At 59.2% G+C, this 17243-nt stretch overlaps 1 protein-coding gene across 8 annotated transcripts in view; it reads left to right on the forward strand.

Moving 5' to 3' along the window:
* SHANK3 (SH3 and multiple ankyrin repeat domains 3) overlaps nt 1-17243 on the forward strand; it is a 223397-nt gene that overhangs the window by 39162 nt on the left and 166992 nt on the right. For all 8 annotated transcript variants that reach the window (XR_013231452.1, XM_077340559.1, XM_077340560.1 and 5 more), the window contains exons 2-4: nt 3000-3203; nt 4790-4861; nt 15168-15276. Coding sequence is in view for 7 of the 8 variants with exons in the window: in XM_077340559.1 (XP_077196674.1) it covers nt 3000-3203; nt 4790-4861; nt 15168-15276 (385 nt within the window). In the remaining variant the exon portion in view is untranslated. The remainder of the gene's footprint in view (nt 1-2999; nt 3204-4789; nt 4862-15167; nt 15277-17243) is intronic.

A 17243-nucleotide genomic window follows, 5' to 3' on the forward strand; every position in this document is an offset into this window, starting at 1 on the left:
ATGTTGGGCCAGGAGCCCCAGGGGCCAATCCCTGCCCTGCCCTGGAAGCTTGCTGGGCGACCTTGGGGCAGTGAGGGACGTCCTCTTTCCCTGACCTACCTCACAGGGCTGTTGTTGTAAGGATTCTGTGAACTTGGGCAGGTTGTGAGTGGGTGGGCAGAGCCTGGCTCTTGTGGCCCTTTCTTGCAGGCCCAGGGAAATGCCGATGGCCACTTTGAGGCTGGGAGTTGAATTTCTTCTAGGCCAGACTGGCCAGGGAGTCTGGATTTCTGGGGGGGGGGGAGACTCGGGACACTTATGAGGGCATGTGAGACGGCGGGAGTTTTATGCTGCCTCTATTGCATCCATGAGCTCTCGCCCGGCCAGTTGTTTAGGGCAGGGGTAGTCAACCTGTAGTCCTCCAGGTGTCCATGGACTACAATTCCCATGAGCCCCTGCCAGCAAACGCTGGCAGGAGCTCACAGGAATTGAAGTCCATGGGCATCTGGAGGACCGCAGGTTGACTACCCCTGGTTTAGGGCAGTTCAGTCTTTGCCCGCCCTCAGGGAGGGGCGCCCAACTAGCATTCAGCTGGCTCGTGCCTGGGAGGCATCAGCGAGCTCTTTTGCGGATAAGGTCTTGTCACTCTGCCAGGACCGTCCCGCCACCTTGGCCATCTCCAGGGGATACACTCGATGGCTTCAGGCGGCTCTCGGAGGCGGGACAAGTTGCTGGGGTCAGTGAGGGCGACCACGTGCCCCTTGGATCAACCTGCGGGGCCAGCGGACAGGAGGCCCTCTGGGGGAGGCCATCCATCCCTCCCTGTCCAGGGGGGAGTTCCTGGAGGTGCTGAAGGAGGCGGTGGTTCACCCTTACCGAAAGAGCCATCGTGGGACCCGGCCAGCTCCCACCCAGTTTCACATTTGGCATTCCTGGGTGAGGGAGCTGAAAGGGCCGCAATGGACCTGACTTTCTTGGAGGAAGCTTCAGTCCTTGACCCATACCGGGCTCCCCTCCTGGCCACGGGGCGGAGACGGTGTTGGTCAGCGGGGTGGGTGATCTCCGGCTCCAGCTGGATCAGGGCGGTTCAGCCCTAATGATGATGCTCAATCTGGCGGCCACATTTGACTTGGTCGACCGTGAATTGTTGGCTCACCCCCTTGCCAGGGCCAGAATCCAGGGGACAGCCCTGCAGTGGCTGCACTCCGTCCTCCGAAACTAGACCCAAAGGGGGGCTGTGAGGGAGGAACTCTTGTGCCCCTATTGACTCCCTTGTGGGGTCCCTCAGGGCGCTGTTCTCTCTCTCTCTCTCTCTCTCTCCCTATTGATCATCCTTATGCGCCCTCTGGCCCAGCTGGTCCGGAGCTGTGGGCTGGGCTGTCCCCAGTACGCAGATGGCTTCAGCTCTGTCTCCTCACAGGCGGCCCCCCGGACTCCCCTTCGGATCCATTTGCCAGAGGTTTGGAAGCCGAGGCTGGATGGTTAGAGCAGAGTCGCCTGAAACTCAGCCCCTCCAAGACGGAGGTCCTGGGGCTGGGGGGAAGGCGACAGGACAGGAAGTGGGTTTGCCCACCTGAGCTGGGGGGGTGGGAGCTCAACATCTCGCCCTCATCCAGGAAACTGGGGGTGACTGTGGATGCCAGTCTTTCTAGGGGGGCCCAGGTCACGAGAGTAGCATGCACGGCGTTCTTCCATTTTTGCCAGGCGAAGCTACTAGCGCCCTCCCTGCCCCTGGGCTGCTTGGCCACTGTGATCCATGCCACGGTCTTCTTATGCCCCCCGCAGAGCTCTTCACTCTGCAGGTACCAATCTGTTGGAGGTCCCTGGCCCTCGACCAGGGCCTGGTGGATGGAGCTCCCAGGAGAGCTCTGTGGGAGCTGTCCCAGTTCTGCAGGGCCTGTAAGAAGGAGCTCTTCCGCCAGGCCTTTGGGTGTGGCCGGTGCTCAGAGGTTGGCCAGTCATGTGGGGTGTTGGGGGTCTTACGGCCTCAGGGCTAAACGGAGTTTTATATAGGGGATTTTATGGTGGTTTGATGTTTGTGAGTCTGGAAAGTGGCAGGATGTGCACTCAATAACAGCAACAACAGTATTTTAAAGATGGCATCTCAGTGTTTTTGTTTCTTTAAGCTAGTGGGGCTGATAGCAGCAAGGGAACTGTCGGCCGTCCCCACTGCCGTTCACAGAGGGTTGGGCTGGAGGGGCCACTGGCCTGATCCAGCCGGGCTCCCCTGATGTTCTGAGTCTGGGGCAGGGATGCTCTGCACTTTTCCTGCTTGGGGGGGAGCATCAGGTGAGCTTCCAGTGTCCTGGCCTCCCTGGTGGGCCTGCTGAGGACACCTGGGTGTTTTGGCCACTGTGACACGAGGGCTCTTTCGCACAGACCCAATGATGCCCTTCCCATGCTGTTTGTAACTGGACCTCCCTGTGTGAAATGGCCAAACCCACTTCTGCTGGACTGGCCGGGCCATCTGCCTCAGCCAAGGTGACTTCGCTTCTGTTTCTGAGTGGAATCTGGGGCCGGCCAGTGGGCCTCGAAGCAGCCGCAGGAGCACATGCTGAGCCTTCTGCCCCCACTCCCTGGCGGACATGCTGCCCAGGAGGGCCAGCTCCGTTCTCCTGCGTGAGGTGCTCGGTTCCCCCTCCCTCCAGAGGCAGGCAGGCTGGTGAGCTGGTGGGGGAGTCTCCGGAGGACGAGGGCAGCCCAGAGCAGGCCCAGCCAAGGGGCCCCCGGATGTCTGGCTGCAGCTGCAGGGCCAGCCCGCTTGGGTTTGGGTCTGTGGCAATGGGGGGGGGTCCCTTGCTGCTGCAGCCATCCCTCTGCTTCAGTGCCCCTGTGCCACTGGCTAAGTGGCCCCATCTTGGCTTTCTTCCGTGGGTCATCGGGGCAGAATTTGGGGTTGCTTGCCTGTGGCTCTAGCACAGGGGCCAGTGGGCTCGGGGTGGGGCGGGGGCGGTGTGGAAATCTGCTTGACTGTGGCTGCGCACTCACCCTGCCCCCTGCCCGTCTTGCTGCCCCCCCAGAAGTGTTTGCGGTTGAATCCTGATGTCCCCATCTGGGTCTCCAAGCAACGGATCCTCTGCACCCTGAACCACAGCCTGAAGGACGTGCTGAATTATGGCCTCTTCCAGCCAGCCTTCAACGGCCGGGCGGGGAAGTTCCTGGACGAGGAGCGGCTGCTGAGGGAGTACCCCCTGAACCCGGACACCCCAGTCCCCTACCTGGAGGTACGCCTCTGCCCCCTCCCCTCTGGCACCCCTCCCCCTGCCCCACACCTCGTGGGCACAGTTGCCCTCTGGCTGCGGGTGGGCGGCTCTGGGGGGAGGGAGACCTAGAGGTGGGAGGGGGTGGAGCCTGGGGAGGGCGGGGTCAGGGAGGAGCACCAACAAGGCAGAGGGCTGCAGAGCCCACCCTCCCAGGGAACTGACCTTGCTAGTCTGAGGATTGAATGTGCCACTGGGCGATCTCCAGGTATCACCTGGAGGTTGGCAACACCAACTATTTGTCCAGAAATTTTACATTCTTGTTCTAGGGAGGGGAACCCACTGGGGGCCATGAAAGGGCCAGTGGCAGCTTTCTTCGGATCAGGGCCTAAGGCAGCTTTGCTGCTTTCCGGCTGGCTCTTTTCTTGGCCAGTTCTGCGCTGTGTGAATTCGGCTCCTTCTTTGTGGCGTTTCTCCTGCTTGCTTCTGAAAGTGTTTGCTGAATTGACTGTTAATTGTTGATTCTGCCTGGGCTCTTCACGCCTCCAGTCCGGAGGTCACTGACCAAAGAGGGGTTTCCTGTACGGACAGAACTGCTGTGAGAACAGCTCTAAGAGAACCATAACCAGCCCAAGGCCGCCCAGCTGGCTGCCATGCGGAGGAGGAGCGGGGAATCAAGCCCGGCTCCCCAGATTAGAAGCTGCGGCTCTTAGCCACGACACCACTCTGGATACTGCCCCTCCCCCTATGGATCGCGGGCAGTTCATAACGATTAAAATATTCAATAAAATCAGTTACAATAATAACATTACAGTAAAGTACAATAAAGTGCAATTTAAATCCCCACCCGCACCCTCCCCCCACCCCCTTTGTGCCCTCTGCCAGCCCCCCCCCCAGGCTGGGGGTGATATCAAAATAGGGGGAGCCAAGAAGCGGGGGGGGGGGAGGCCGGTATCACTTTGGGCCACGCGGTCTCCTCCCTAGGCCTGGCGGAAGAGTGCCCTTTGCAGCCCCCGGGCAATTTTGGCCGCTCCCCCGGGCTACTCACTCCTCCCTCGGCACACATCCCTGGGCTGAGCAGCCCCACCAGACCAGCATTAGCAGCTGAGCACGGCGGCCCCAGGGGCGTACTGGGAAAGGCAGCCCTTGGGACACACGAAGGGCCACCTTTTAACTGAGGGCTTCGTCTGGTTGGTTTTTATGACGTGGAGCTTTTGAACTGCAGTTTCCCTGCCTGGGCATGATGGAGGGCCGCTGGAAATTCCTGTGCGGAGAACATACGGGGGGCTGGGCTGGGCTGGGCTGGGCTGGGCTGGGCTGGGCTGGGCTGGGCTGGGCTGGGCTGGGCTGGGCTGGGCTGGGCTGGGCTGGGCTGGGCTGGGCTGGGCTGGGCTGGGCTGGGCTGGGCTGGGCTGGGCTGGGCTGGGCTGGGCTGGGCTGGGCTGGGCTGGGCTGGGCTGGGCTGGGCTGGGCTGGGCTGGGCTGGGCTGGGCTGGGCTGGGCTGGGCTGGGCTGGGCTGGGCTGGGCTGGGCTGGGCTGGGCTGGGCTGGGCTGGGCTGGGCTGGAGGGTGTTCTGGTGACCGTCTCCCTCTTGGCCTTTCTTCTCCAGTTCCGCTACAAGAGGCGAGTGTATACCCAGAGCCTGCTGGACGACAAGCAGTTTGCCAAGTTGCACACCAAGGTAAGTGTCTGCTGCCGGCAAGGCTCGCCTGGGGGGTGTCTGGGGTCTCTTCCCGGCCCAGGAGCAGGCCCAGAGGGGAGGCAAGCCCTAAAAATGGCAAGCTCTTGCCATTCCCCTCTTGGATGACGTTTATGGGGCAGGGGAAGTTGTGGATTTATACCGCCATGGTCTTTATCTATGTGTTGTAATTGTTATGTCCCTTTTTAATTTTAATGGGGTTTTATTGGGGCTTTAATTGTGGATGATTGTAACCCACCACAAGCCAGTCTCAGGAGTGGCAGGAAATAAAAATTGAAATAATAACAACAACAACAACAACAATAATAAAAGTGTCACGGGCCCTTTTATGAGAGAGGGGCCTCCTCTTCCCCTTCTGATGCCGGCCGTGCCAACCGCCAGGCGGATCCAGACCCCTTCCTGCTGCCGCGGGGCACAGCTTGGAGCATTCAGTTGCTCCTTGCCGGCTGTGGCTTTCCTCTTCTGCGGGGAGGAGAAGATAATGCCTGAACTCCCAGGGCCCTGCACGAGTGGCAGCTGCTGAGCAGGGAGGGGAAATGCAGGGGGTGGGAAGTGGGGAAAAGGTCCCCCTGTCCTCTCCAGCCAGGGCCTGGTGGATGAGCTGCCCCCTCCCTGGCTGGGGCCATTCCTGTCCCTGGATTGGTGTTCTGTCCCAAGGGCTTGGGGAAGGTGCCGTCCATCCTGGTCGCAGCTGATAAGAGCGGGAGGGAAGCCTGTAGCCCGTCTGGCTGCAGGCTTCCTTGCCCCCCCCCCCAATCTCACAAGGAATGCTATGCGGACATGGCCACTTCCCCCCAGGGTCCCCACCTCCTTCCCCTCATGCACCAACTCTTGCCTGTTGGTCAGTATCCCTCGGGCCCCTGGTCCCCCAGGCTGGCCGGATTGGGTGGGATTGGCCTCTGGAGCCAGCTGGGGCACCTGCAGGGGTCCCATACTAGCTGCCAGTCTGCTGGGCTTCGGCCACGTCCCACGGCTGTTTGGCTGGCGGCTTCAGTGCCCTGGGCAGGTGGCCCGCCTGTGCCCCTTTCACTCCCCGTCCCGCAGCAGGGGCTGAGTGGGCCTGGCAGCAGAAGGGGGGCGGGGGGTCTGTTTGCATCAGCTGTCTGGAGAGGCAGAGGGGGAGGCGGGGGGGTGATGGGGGGCTCACCTTGCAAGGAGGGCTTTGCCTGGGTGGGGCGAGTTCCCTCAGCACAGCCCGTGGCTGTTTTGCTTGGAAAGAAGGCCGGCTGCGGAATGTGGCAGGCTGCGTGGCCTTCACACCGGGGGGAGGGGGGGGGCATGGCCCTGCCCCCAAAGCAGGGTGGAGATGGAGCGGGGGCAGAGCCGGGCTGCAGAGGGGAGCCTCGCTCGAAAGGAAGCGGCCTCCGCAGGGGGACCCCCAGCCCACCCCCAGTCACGGCACGTCCGGAGCCAAGGTGAAGGTCCCCCTGCCCACTGCCCACTGCCCACTGCCCACTGCCCACTGCCCACTGCCTGGCAGATGGAAGGGGGCCTGATTCTGGACCTGGCAGTCAACGGGGGCTGCAGAGGGAAGAGGGGCTGTTGCTTAAAAGATGAGCTGTAACTGAGCCGCGGAAGGGGCAGTGGGCTGGGCTGGGGGCTTTCTCGGGGCCAAAACCTCCCTTAGTCAGTCCTGAGCAAGACAGCCGCGCTGAGTGGGAGCGATATGGGTCCCCCTCCCGGATGAAGCCCTCCTTGCTCCGAGGAGTGAAGCTGCCCCCAGACCAAACCTCTTGCTGCTTCGGGGCCTGCCCAGCTGCCAGCCGAGGGGAAGAGCCCAGCAGTCCTCTCCCACCCCTTGGTCATGCGGCGGACGACCACCGAGGTCTCCTGCTGCTCCCCCCCCCCCAAGAGCTCAGCCAGCCTTTCTGCAGCCGAGCTGGCTCCCCTGGCGCTTCCTGCCCACCTCCCTTCGCTGGTCCTTTGGGGCCACCGGCCTGGCTCACCCCCCCGCCCCCCCGCCCCCCCCCGCCTGTGCATTCCGGAGCGGAGGCTTCATCCCGCGCATGGTGGTGCCGTGTATTCTTTGGCCGTTCAGCACAAATGTCTTGCCTCCGCTGGGACTCTTTTCATCATGTCCTGTTTGCGCTGGCTTTGCTCTCAGCCCCCTTTGACGCTGCATATTACAGCCAGCTGCTGTGCTGCTCCGTGGATGCATCAAAGAGAGTTGCCAAAATGGGGCGTTTGAGATGCCGGGAAGATCGAAACGGAAGCGGATGGGCTCCGGCTCCCCAGTCCTCTGTCTTCAGAGGCTTCGTGACGTCTGGATTCGCGGGAAGGCAATCAAGCAGCAGCAGCAGGAGGCCACGGGGCAGCAGGCATGGCTGGAGAACATGGGGGTCGGCCAGGAGCCCAGCCCGGCTCCCTTCTCCTCCCAGATGTGCTCTGCTTCCCCCCCCCCCTGCACCCACTCTTGCCCACGCTCAAACCACCAGGTCTTCTTTCTGCCAGGCATTCTTCCCCCGTGGAGCTGGTATAGCCTGGCGCGCCAGAGACCCCCTCTGCATAGTTTGGGGGCTTCTCCCTGCAGGTCCAGAGGGAGCATGGCTTGCCAGTTCTCGAAGAGCTCCCCTGCCTGCTGGTGGGCACAATGCAAGGGGCGGGGAGGGCCCAGAAGGGAGTGCCCTCGTCAGCGGATCCTGAGGGTCCGGGGGGGGGGGTGTCTGCCAGGGACCTGGCCTTCTGGGGTTGGTTCTGATCCTGCGCAGGTTCCAGGGGGTGGCAGGTGACAGTGGATGAATGAGATGGCCCTCGAGGTCCCTTCCAGCTCTATGATTCTGTGACCGAATGGCAGCCCCGTTCCCACCCACCAGGGCATGAGGTTTCTCCATTCCTGGGTCCGTAGCGTACGTGGGGGAAGGTGTAATCTGGGGAAGGCAAGAGGATCGTAATGAAGCAAGAAGACAGCTGAATGAAGAGAAACAGAACGTCCAAGGAATGTCCAAGGAGCCCTACGAATAATCTTAAGAGGGAGATGTTGGTGATGTTGGAAGAAGGATTGCTGGCAGATGACATAGATAAGACCACCTACAATGTCCTTTGACCAACAGAGGGGAGAATACCCCAGTTTTACTTATCACCCAGAATTTGGAAGGGTCCTATTCCAGTTCCAGATGGACCAATAGTCTCCGGGTTCTTGAATGTCTGGCACTATATTTGAACCCTTTCCTCAAACCCTTCATTCCTAAAGTTGGGCGTTTTTACGGGACACAAAACAGAAACTGAATATGAGAACATGTTGTTTGTAGCTGTGGATGTGGTCTCCTTGCACACGGGCATTTGCCAGGATGAGGCCCCTGCGATGATCTTTCAGGCCCTCGAAGGGAGGGGAAATCCTCACCTCACCCTCCGTCTGCCTTTTGCATCACACTGCAGAGAATCTATTTAAAGCAGAATTATTTCCCATTTCCAAATCTCGCCTGCAGAACTGGCTGGGCAGGAAGTGAGACTGTGCCCACCTGGGTGCCCTCCCTGGAGAACTGGGCAGGCCAGCCCCCGGCAGAGCAGGAGGGGGAGGAAGTGTGGGGCCCCTCCGAAGGGCCTGCATCACGCCTCCAGTTTCCCACCCCCAGCCCCCCAAGCAGGTCGCAAGAGGGTGCAGGGAGACAGGCGAGTGGTTATGTGCACGTTGTTCTGCGGGGTGCTGCCATGGCCCAAGGCAGCTGTTGGCCTGCCTGCCTGCCCCCTCGCCTGTCCTGGCCGCGCTGCAGGCCGCAGGGGTCTTCCGGAGGCCTCCCCTGGCAGCTGGCCGCCCGCTTCAGCGGAATGGAATGCACGGTTCAGTTCCAGCGCATCTGGAGCGGCCAGATGTGGCAACACAAAAAGGATTCCGCACGGCTGGGCCGTTTGTTTTTGCTGCTCCCCAATTTTTTATTTTGGCCCAAGACCTCGTGGACTCCTGTCACAGCTCCGACGCTGCACAACCCGTGCGTGTGTGCCAAGAAGGTCTTACGACGCAGCGCTCTGGCGTGGCCCCGCGGGGGACCTCGGGGGCTTCCTCCGAGACCCTCAAGGCTCAGAGGGGGACAGTGGCCCTGCTGCTGGGTGGGGGGGGGGCTGCTGGGGACCTTGACCTAGTGGGAGGGGCAAAGGAGAACCAAGGCTTGCCCCCCTGGCAGAGGAAGCTCCCCCCCCCCGGGGCTTGGCTCAGACCCAAGAGTTCTTCTTTTGCAGCATGGGGGGCTGTCTTGTGGGAGGGGTCTGCTGGTACACCCTCTGCCTCCTGGGTTGTCGGGGTCTTGTCCGTGTTGCAGTAAGCGTTGCCTGAGGCACTGCTTAGGACCGTCTGGGGCCCGGGGGGGGGGGGGAGGTACCTGAGAAAACAGCCCTCCTCGTTCTTCAATCTTACAAGATGCAGAATTACACCACGAGGTGATGCCACAGGCTCCTCCACAGCCCATTCATAACTGGGGCTTGGCTGTCCCTGTCCCAAATCCTCCTCGTTCGGCTCCCTTGCTGCTTCCCCTGAGGAGGTCTGCATGGACCCCCCCCCCGCCTCCTGCCCGGCTGCCACACTTTGTTGTCTGCTTGCTGCTTAGCTGGATAGCTCCCTTTCAGAGGAACCTCTGCTCTTAGAGTCAGGCGTCATCATCCACACCTGAGCCCGTTTGCCAAGCAGGCTGCTGACTGGGCCTGTTGTACTTGTAACCCGCTTTGAGTCCCAGTGGGAAGGGGGATGAAATGGAAACAAAGGAATCCATAAAATGCTTGGTGGATGAATCAGGGAGGGTCGCTTCCTCCGACTGTTCTGTGCAATTCTGTGCTTTGGGCTTTAGGATGCTCTGGGCTAATCCTGCACTGAGCAGGGGGTGGGACTAGATGGCCTCTATGGCCCCTTCCCACTCTGGGATTCTATGATTCTAATTCTCCGGCAGGAGTGTTTGCATCCCTAGGCAGAGACCCGTTCGTCTCTGGGCTGCTTCCCGGAGCTGAGCCTGCCGGTCCCTTCTTCCTGTGGGGCGCCTTTGGGTGCTTCTCAAGCTGCCCTGTTCTGTTCTCAGTCCAAGCTCTGTTTGGACACCAAGCCCTGATCAAAGGGCTTCTGCAGGCAGAACCCAAACCAAAGATCAAAGATGCGCTTTGGCTGCTCACCCCACAGCAGCCCTGGCCGGCTAGTGCGGGACCAGAGAGGAGAGAGGCGGAGTGGTCAGGGCTGCTGGGATTGGGGCCGCTGTGTAGAAATTATGCCCCAATGAGTCTCCCCCCGTCCCCTCCCTCCTCTGGTTCCATCCCCAAATCTCCAGGAATTTCCCAACCTGGAGTTGGTAACCTTGGTGGCTTCCCCTCTCTCTTTGTGCTGTGCAGGGCCATGTGCCACCCCTCAAACCCAGGCCATTTAGCTAACTGGGGCTTGAGATGCTGGTGGGGGCTGTGTGTGTGTGTGCGTGCATGCATGCCTGCATAGGCTGAGTCCGCCCCCCCCCCGGCCCCCCACTGGCTGACTGCTGCCCCGCCAAGCTTTGCCGGTCTGTGCATGGCTGAGCAGCCCCGGGCCCTGGTGAGGTCCCTGAACACCACCTGAGACCTTTAGGAGGACCAAGTAAACTGCCTCCTTGATTCACGGAGCACGAGAGCCCTGGTGGGAACCAAAGCCCGGACCCTGCAGGCTGTTCCAGGGTAGCTGCTTGGGAGAGGAATCAGCCGGCCGCACGTCCTTGGAAGACCACCAGGGTCTCTTTAGCTAGCCCCTGCTGGGCAGCTGGCTTCCCCCCCCCCTCCCAAGGGTTGGCTGCAGGGGTCGTGGGCAGCTTCCCTCCTTCTTGGGGGGGCAACCAGCAAGGAACTGGCCTGCCCCCCCCATCCCAGACACATCCCTCTGCTGCAGCGTTGGGGGAGGGTGCCGAGATTCGGTTTCCGACCAGCACTGGCACGTTTCTCTGCGTTTGCTCCTGAGTGTCGAGCCTCCACCAGTTCCACGATCCAGACATGGGCTCCAGTCTCCCCCGCGAGACGGACCCCTCCCGGCAGGGGGGTGGGACTCGCCTGCCCCGTGCGCTGCGCAGAAGGTCGGGCCGCAGCCCTCATGAAGGAACTGGACCTCGGTGGCCTCGTGCCAATCTTTTCGACCTTGGCTGCCCTGTGCCGAAACCCGGAGGGGTACCAGGAGACAGTTTTTGATCCTTCAGATGGCTCTCCAGCCTCGGCTTAAAAACCTCCAAAGACGGAGAACCCACCCCCTCCCGAGGAAGCCTGTTCCCCTGAGGAACCGCTTGACTGTCAGGAAGCTCCCCTCCGTGACCTTGCCCCCCTCTTTTGGCCGTGGCCACCCGGGGGCCTTTCTCGTTGGGCTGCAGTGGAAGCCCTTGCAGGACCTCTCCTCTGCTTGCTGCTGCAGGCTCCGGGACCGGGGATCTGCCGTGTGTCTGAGCCCCTGGTCTCCGCTGGAGCTCCGGCATCGTGTGGGGGCAGAGCCAGTGACAGCATGGCTGCTGCAGGAAAGGGCTTGGGGGGCACTATGGGGCTCCCAGGCACCATCTAGGGGGGAGGTTTTAGCCCTGCGTGGAGACCAATCCAATGAGCCGCTTGGTGGCTGACCCTGGAGGCCGGCCACAAGGGCCAGGGCCACGATCCTTTCTCCCTGGGGGGCTGGAAGCTGCAGATTCCTGGGCAGGCAGCCCACTTTCCCCCGTGCCCCACTGGCCTCTTTGGGCCAGGAGTTCCCCTTGGCCGAGCTCCTCTGTGGCTGGAGACCAGAGTTGCGGGGCGCAGGGCAAAGACGGCTCCTTTTCTGTCGCTGAGAGCCCGCAGGATGTCCTGGTTGAGAGCAGCGGCCTCTCATCGGGAGTTCGAGTGCCCACTCCTCCACATGCAGCCAGTGGGCTGACCTTGGGCCACTCAGTTCTCTTTGGGCTGGTCATGCAAAGCAGTTTTCTGAGAGCTCTCTCAGCCTCGCTGGGTGCCTGTTGTGGGGAAAGGAAAGGGAAGGTGTTTGGAAGCTCCTTCGGGTAGAGAAAAGCGGCATACAAGAACCAACTCGTCTTCTCCTCCTCCTCCTCCTCTATGGCAGCCCCTCAAGTATTTGAAGAACGTGATCATGTCACCTCTTTTCTCCAGGCTAAATAGACGAAGCTCCCTCACCTCTAGTCATGTGCAAAACCCCAACAACATCCAGGCATGTGCAGGGGGGAGAGAGGTAGCTCGGGTGGGATGAGGGACTGTCACAGTTCCCTCTGACCACTGCTCCCCCCAGTGATCTCTGTCCCACTTAAAACCCTCTGAGCATTTTGTAAAAGGGTTGGCAGCATGGACATTGAGGACTCTTTTTAGAAAGCTACAGGCATTCTTCCTATTATTTGGGGGAGTTTTAATCTCAGATTAAAGGTTTCAGATTTTTATGCAAACCTGGGGCCGACCAGGTTTGCATAGAAATACCCCCATCTGTCCCTAGCCTAATTTTGCAGATCTTCAGGGCACAACTCCTACTTGTACTGTAGACATATTGCAAGAATATAGTACAAGACGACACTGGCAAGAACTCTTTTTTGTTTAAATAATTTAGGCAAATATTAACATCACAAATACCTCTAAAGAGTATATATTAGCACAGAGTTCCGTGTTTACAATACTATAAAGTTCAGCTGGTGTTCCTGCCCCTTCTGGTTGCAGGAGAGAGTTCATGTTCATGTTCAAATATGCTTTTGTTTGCTACAGTATTTGTTTTCAGCCCCCAGCTTTTATATTTCCCAGCCTCTCTGAGGGGAGCCCTGGGGCAGCAGTTTGCAATGCTATCTCAAGCTTTGGGCATATTTGCAGTTTCTCTTGTGCAAAACAAAAATATACAAATTCCATAAATGGGCCAAACTGAAGTATTTTACATGCTGACTTATTAAGGTTGAATCAGTAAAGTACGTTTGGGCTAGGTAGGAAAGTGAGCGCATAAATTAAAGTTTTCTGCCAGTGCTCCCCCCCCCAAAAAAAAAATAGAGTAGGGAAATCCCCCAACCCAGGGCTTCAGAATGCCCAAAGATTTTGCAGCTCTTTGACTATGAAGCTGCCAGGACTTACCTGAAGGGCTTAGCGGGGGGGGGGGGGGGTAATGTGGAGGGTGTTTAAAAGGCCCCTGCATTGTGGCAAACCAGCCAAGGACAGAAAAGAGGACCCCCACTGGGTGTTTTTTTTTTGGGGGGGGTGGAGACTAGGATCCCGCTCTGTGCTGCCACCTTGTGGAGCAGAACAGGGAGATGGTTCTGTGGGAACAAGCAAGCAAAATGCACCAGGGAGGGACGCTGCTGTGACTCCCCGTTGCAGTTTTCCACGTGCCACAGAGAGAGGCTCTGGGAGGGTGCCTGTGGCTCCGCATGGCCCAGCAGGTTGTGTGGACATAGCCGCCACTGGCTGTCCACGAACGGCACTGAAGCCTTTGGACATTGGGACTGTCGGTCCCGCTTTAGACAAGGAGGGTGGTTGTGCAGGTCGGTTGGGAGGGAGCAGTGGTCGGCCCCCCCCACGACGGTGTGAACTTGGGAGGCAGGTGAGATCCGGCCCCTTGCATGCTCTCCCTTGGAGGAGGAGCTGTGGCAGATGTGGCGATGGGTCTTCTGATCTCAATAGGGAACGCATTAATGGCGACTCCTCCACCAGGAGGGGGCTGGATACCTGAGAGAGTGAGCAGAGGCTGAGCAGCCCCAGGCAGCATCCCCCGGAGGGAGTCCGCAATGTCAGGCATCCCCCGGCCCAGATGCAACGGCAAAAGGCTGGCGTGCTCTGGTTTTGCTCAGAAATTATGCACTTCTTCCAGGGATGCCAGGACAGGACAGGTCCTGGAGCCTCTGTGTGCCTGGACTCCTTTGCAGAGCCTTGCAGGCCCCCAGCTATGAGCCCCCCTCCCCCCGCTTTCTTCTCTGGGCCTCTCTGCCAGGAGGGGGAAGTCCAGGTTCTCTTCTTCTTCCCCTTGTTCCAGGGGGGCACAGGTCTCAGCCCCCCTTTGTGATGGGGGCAATTTCCCCCCACAGATGGTGCCATAGGAGGGTTTCACTGGGCATGCTTGGGATGGGGGACCCTGGCTGGGGCACAGGCACATGTCCCCGGGAGGGCAGGAGTGGGGCCACCCCACATCTTTGCCCAAGCAGCAGTTTGTGACAGACACCAGATTCAGAGGCGGACTGCCTCTCCCCATGGAGGTTCCCTTTGGTCACCATGGCTGGTGGCCACTGATGGGCCTCCATGAATCTTCTACATCAGGGTCACGGGGGCTGCTGTCACGAGAGGCATTGTGGGGGAAGCCTGCAGAAGCGGCCTTGGAAGAGGGCCCCTTCATGGGACCTCCTGCATGGGAAGAGCTGGGGAGGGGAGGGAGGGGGCAGCTCTCATAGAACCATAGAGTTGGAAGGGGCCATACAGGCCATCTAGTCCAACCCCCTGCTCAATGCAGGATCAGCCCAAAGCATCCTGAAGCATCCAAGAAAAGTGTGTATCCAACCTTTGCTTGAAGACTGCCAGTGAGGGGGAGCTCACCGCCTCCTTAGGCAGCCTATTCCACTGCTGAACTACTCTGACTGTGAAAAACTTTTTCCTGATATCTAGCCTATATCGTTGTACTTGAAGTTTAAACCCATTACTGCATGTCCTCTCCTCTGCAGCCAACGGAAACAGCATCCTGCCCTCCTCCAAGTGACAACCTTTCAAATCCTTAAAGAGGGCTGTCATGTCCCCTCTCAACCTCCTTTTCTCCAGGCTGAACATTCCCAAGTCCCTCAAACTATCTCCATAGGGCTTGGTCCCTTGGCCCCAGATCATCTTCGTCATAGAATCATAGAATCATAGAATTATAGAATCACAGAATCATAGAGTTGGAAGGGGCCATACAGGCCATCTAGTCCAACCCCCTGCTCAATGCAGGATCAGCCCAAAGCATCCTGAAGCATCCAAGAAAAGTGTGTATCCAACCTTTGCTTGAAGACTGCCAGTGAGGGGGAGCTCACCACCTCCTGAGGCAGCCTCTTCCACTGCTGAACTACTCTGACTGTGAAAATTTGAGTTGGCAGGGGCCATGCAGGCCATCTAGTCCAACCCCCTGCTCAACGCAGGATCAGCCCTAAGCATCCTAAAGCATCCAAGAAAAGTATCCAACCTTTGCTTGAAGACTGCCAGTGAGGGGGAGCTCACCGCCTCCTTAGGCAGCCTATTCCACTGCTGAACTACTCTGACTGTGAAACATTTTTTTCCTGATATCTAGCCTGTATCGTTGTACTTGAAGCTCTGCTCCCTTGCCCCCTGCAGGGTGCCCAGCGCCAGGCCGGCCTGCTCACGTCCCGTGTTTCTTTTCTCCCCCGGGGCTGTGTGTCTGCAGGCAAACTTGAAGAAGTTTATGGAGTATGTGCAGACGCTGAACGTGGAGAAGGTCAGCAGGCTGCTGGAGAAGGGACTGGACCCCAATTTCCACGATCCGGACACTGGAGGTGAGACAGAACGCTCCCCCCCCCTAAAAAGAAAATTCTGGGTGGGGTGGAGGCCCCAGGACAGTTGGGGCTTCCTTGGGCTAGCAGAAGGGTGAAGGGGGCTGTGAGTTTGGGTACAGGACCACCCTCCAGCCCCCTCCCAACACCCCGATCTCAGGAGGTCAGAAGATCGAAGGTACGTAAGAAATTAGCTCATTCCGAGAGGCCTTTGTCCGTGTTGCCCTCACGGGAAGGAGGGATGGCAAGGAAACCTTGCTGGACGGCCATTCAGGGGAGCGGAAGAGCTCCTGCTGGTCCTTGAGGGTGCTGCGTGGGGGCTTGGAAGGCCAGACCTCCAGACAGCCGGGCAGGTTGAAGCTGGGGCAGAACGTGTTCTTGCAAGCTCGGAAATCCCCCACAGCTGCCATTATGTCATGTTTCTGGACATTGGACTGGCAACACACATGCAATGCAACAGGAGCCATGGAGATCAGCGGGGGCGGGGGGGGGCTCAGCTGCATTTATTTACCTGTTTAATTTGTGGACCGCCCCTCCCTCTATGAAACTCATTCATATGAAGATTACAATAAGAAATCTTAAGTCATATGATTGTATGAATTTAGGCAGAGTGTGAGTGGGTGGGCAGGAAGGGATGTGCCAGGGTTTGTCTCCTCTGGCCCTTCCTGGCAGACCCTGGGCACTGCTGATCGCTACTGCGGCTTTTTGGGTGAATTTCCTCCGGGCTAAGCTGGATTCTGGGGATTTTTGGTGGAGGATCACCTGGGCATGAAATTGGGGTCACTGTGGGTGGGCAGGTAGTTGTGAGCTCCTGCATTCTGCAGGGGGTTGGACTACATGACCCCAAAGGTGTCTTCCAACTCTATGATCCTAAAACAGCACATGAGAGCAGCAAGTTGTTATTGATACACAGGCAGAGCGCTCCCACGTGGGGCGAGTGTCCAGTTGCCCCCAATCTCTCGATGGTATAGGGCTCGTTTTGTGCTAGGCCCTCCGGGGCCCGGATCTCTGTTGGCGGCTTGTTCTGAGAGGGCCCTGACTCTGGCTGAGGCCGATCAGGCTTCTTGGGGGCCAGGGACCACCAGCAGGTGGGAGCTGGCTGAGCACAACGCTCTTTGGGGGATGCGCTCAGATGCCCTGGAGCCAGGCCGTGTCAGTTAAGAGCAGCACCGTGAACCTGACCTGGAACTCATTGCAACCCCCCCCCATGAATAACTGGTTTAGCTACGGGGGTCGCGGGTTGATGACTGCAGCATCTTGTGCCACGCCCACAACTGCCCTTGCACAGAAGCATCAGCTGGACTGCTCCGTTACTGGGAACTGGGTCTAGCCCTCGGGGGCATCTGGCCTCCAGTCGCATTCCCTGCTTTGGGGCCAGGTGTTGCTAGAGCTGCCCCCGCCAGTAATGGGCCTGCTGCTGAGTTTTCTGATGAGGCTGGGTAAGGCTTCCCCCCCCCCGGTGGGCCTGGAGACCACCCAGAATCACACTGGCTCAATTCCCCTGGAGGAAAGGGATGCTTGGACGGTATGGCATTGTAAGAACATTGATGTCCCTTCTTTCCTCAAACCCTGTCCTTTCCAGGACCTCCTCTCAAAATCTCCAGGGATGTCCCAGCATGGGGGTGGTAGCCTCAGATGAACCCCACCATGCCCAGAAGTGAGGTGGGTGGACTCCAGGGAGGAGGTCTTTCTGCCATAGGCTGGCTGGCCTCCAGGTGGGACGAGAGCCCTCCCAAAGCGGAGAGGGAAGGAGGGAGGTTGGAGAGGCAGAGCCCAGGGCCAGATGCGCAGGGCCAGGCCGGTGAGCCGGGGGGGAGGAGCCAGGGCAGGAACTGAGCCGCAGAGACCAGCTGAGGAAGCCTCGACTTCACGTATCATTCCACGAACACGAAATGCACGACGTTTGCGTTATAAAACAACCCAAGGTGGCGTCTGTAGGAAGCGCATCAACCCTTCTCCTCATTCAAGGG

This window comes from Paroedura picta, chromosome 5 (genome assembly GCF_049243985.1).
Source record: "Paroedura picta isolate Pp20150507F chromosome 5, Ppicta_v3.0, whole genome shotgun sequence".
In the NCBI taxonomy this organism is placed as follows: Eukaryota; Metazoa; Chordata; class Lepidosauria; order Squamata; family Gekkonidae; genus Paroedura; species Paroedura picta.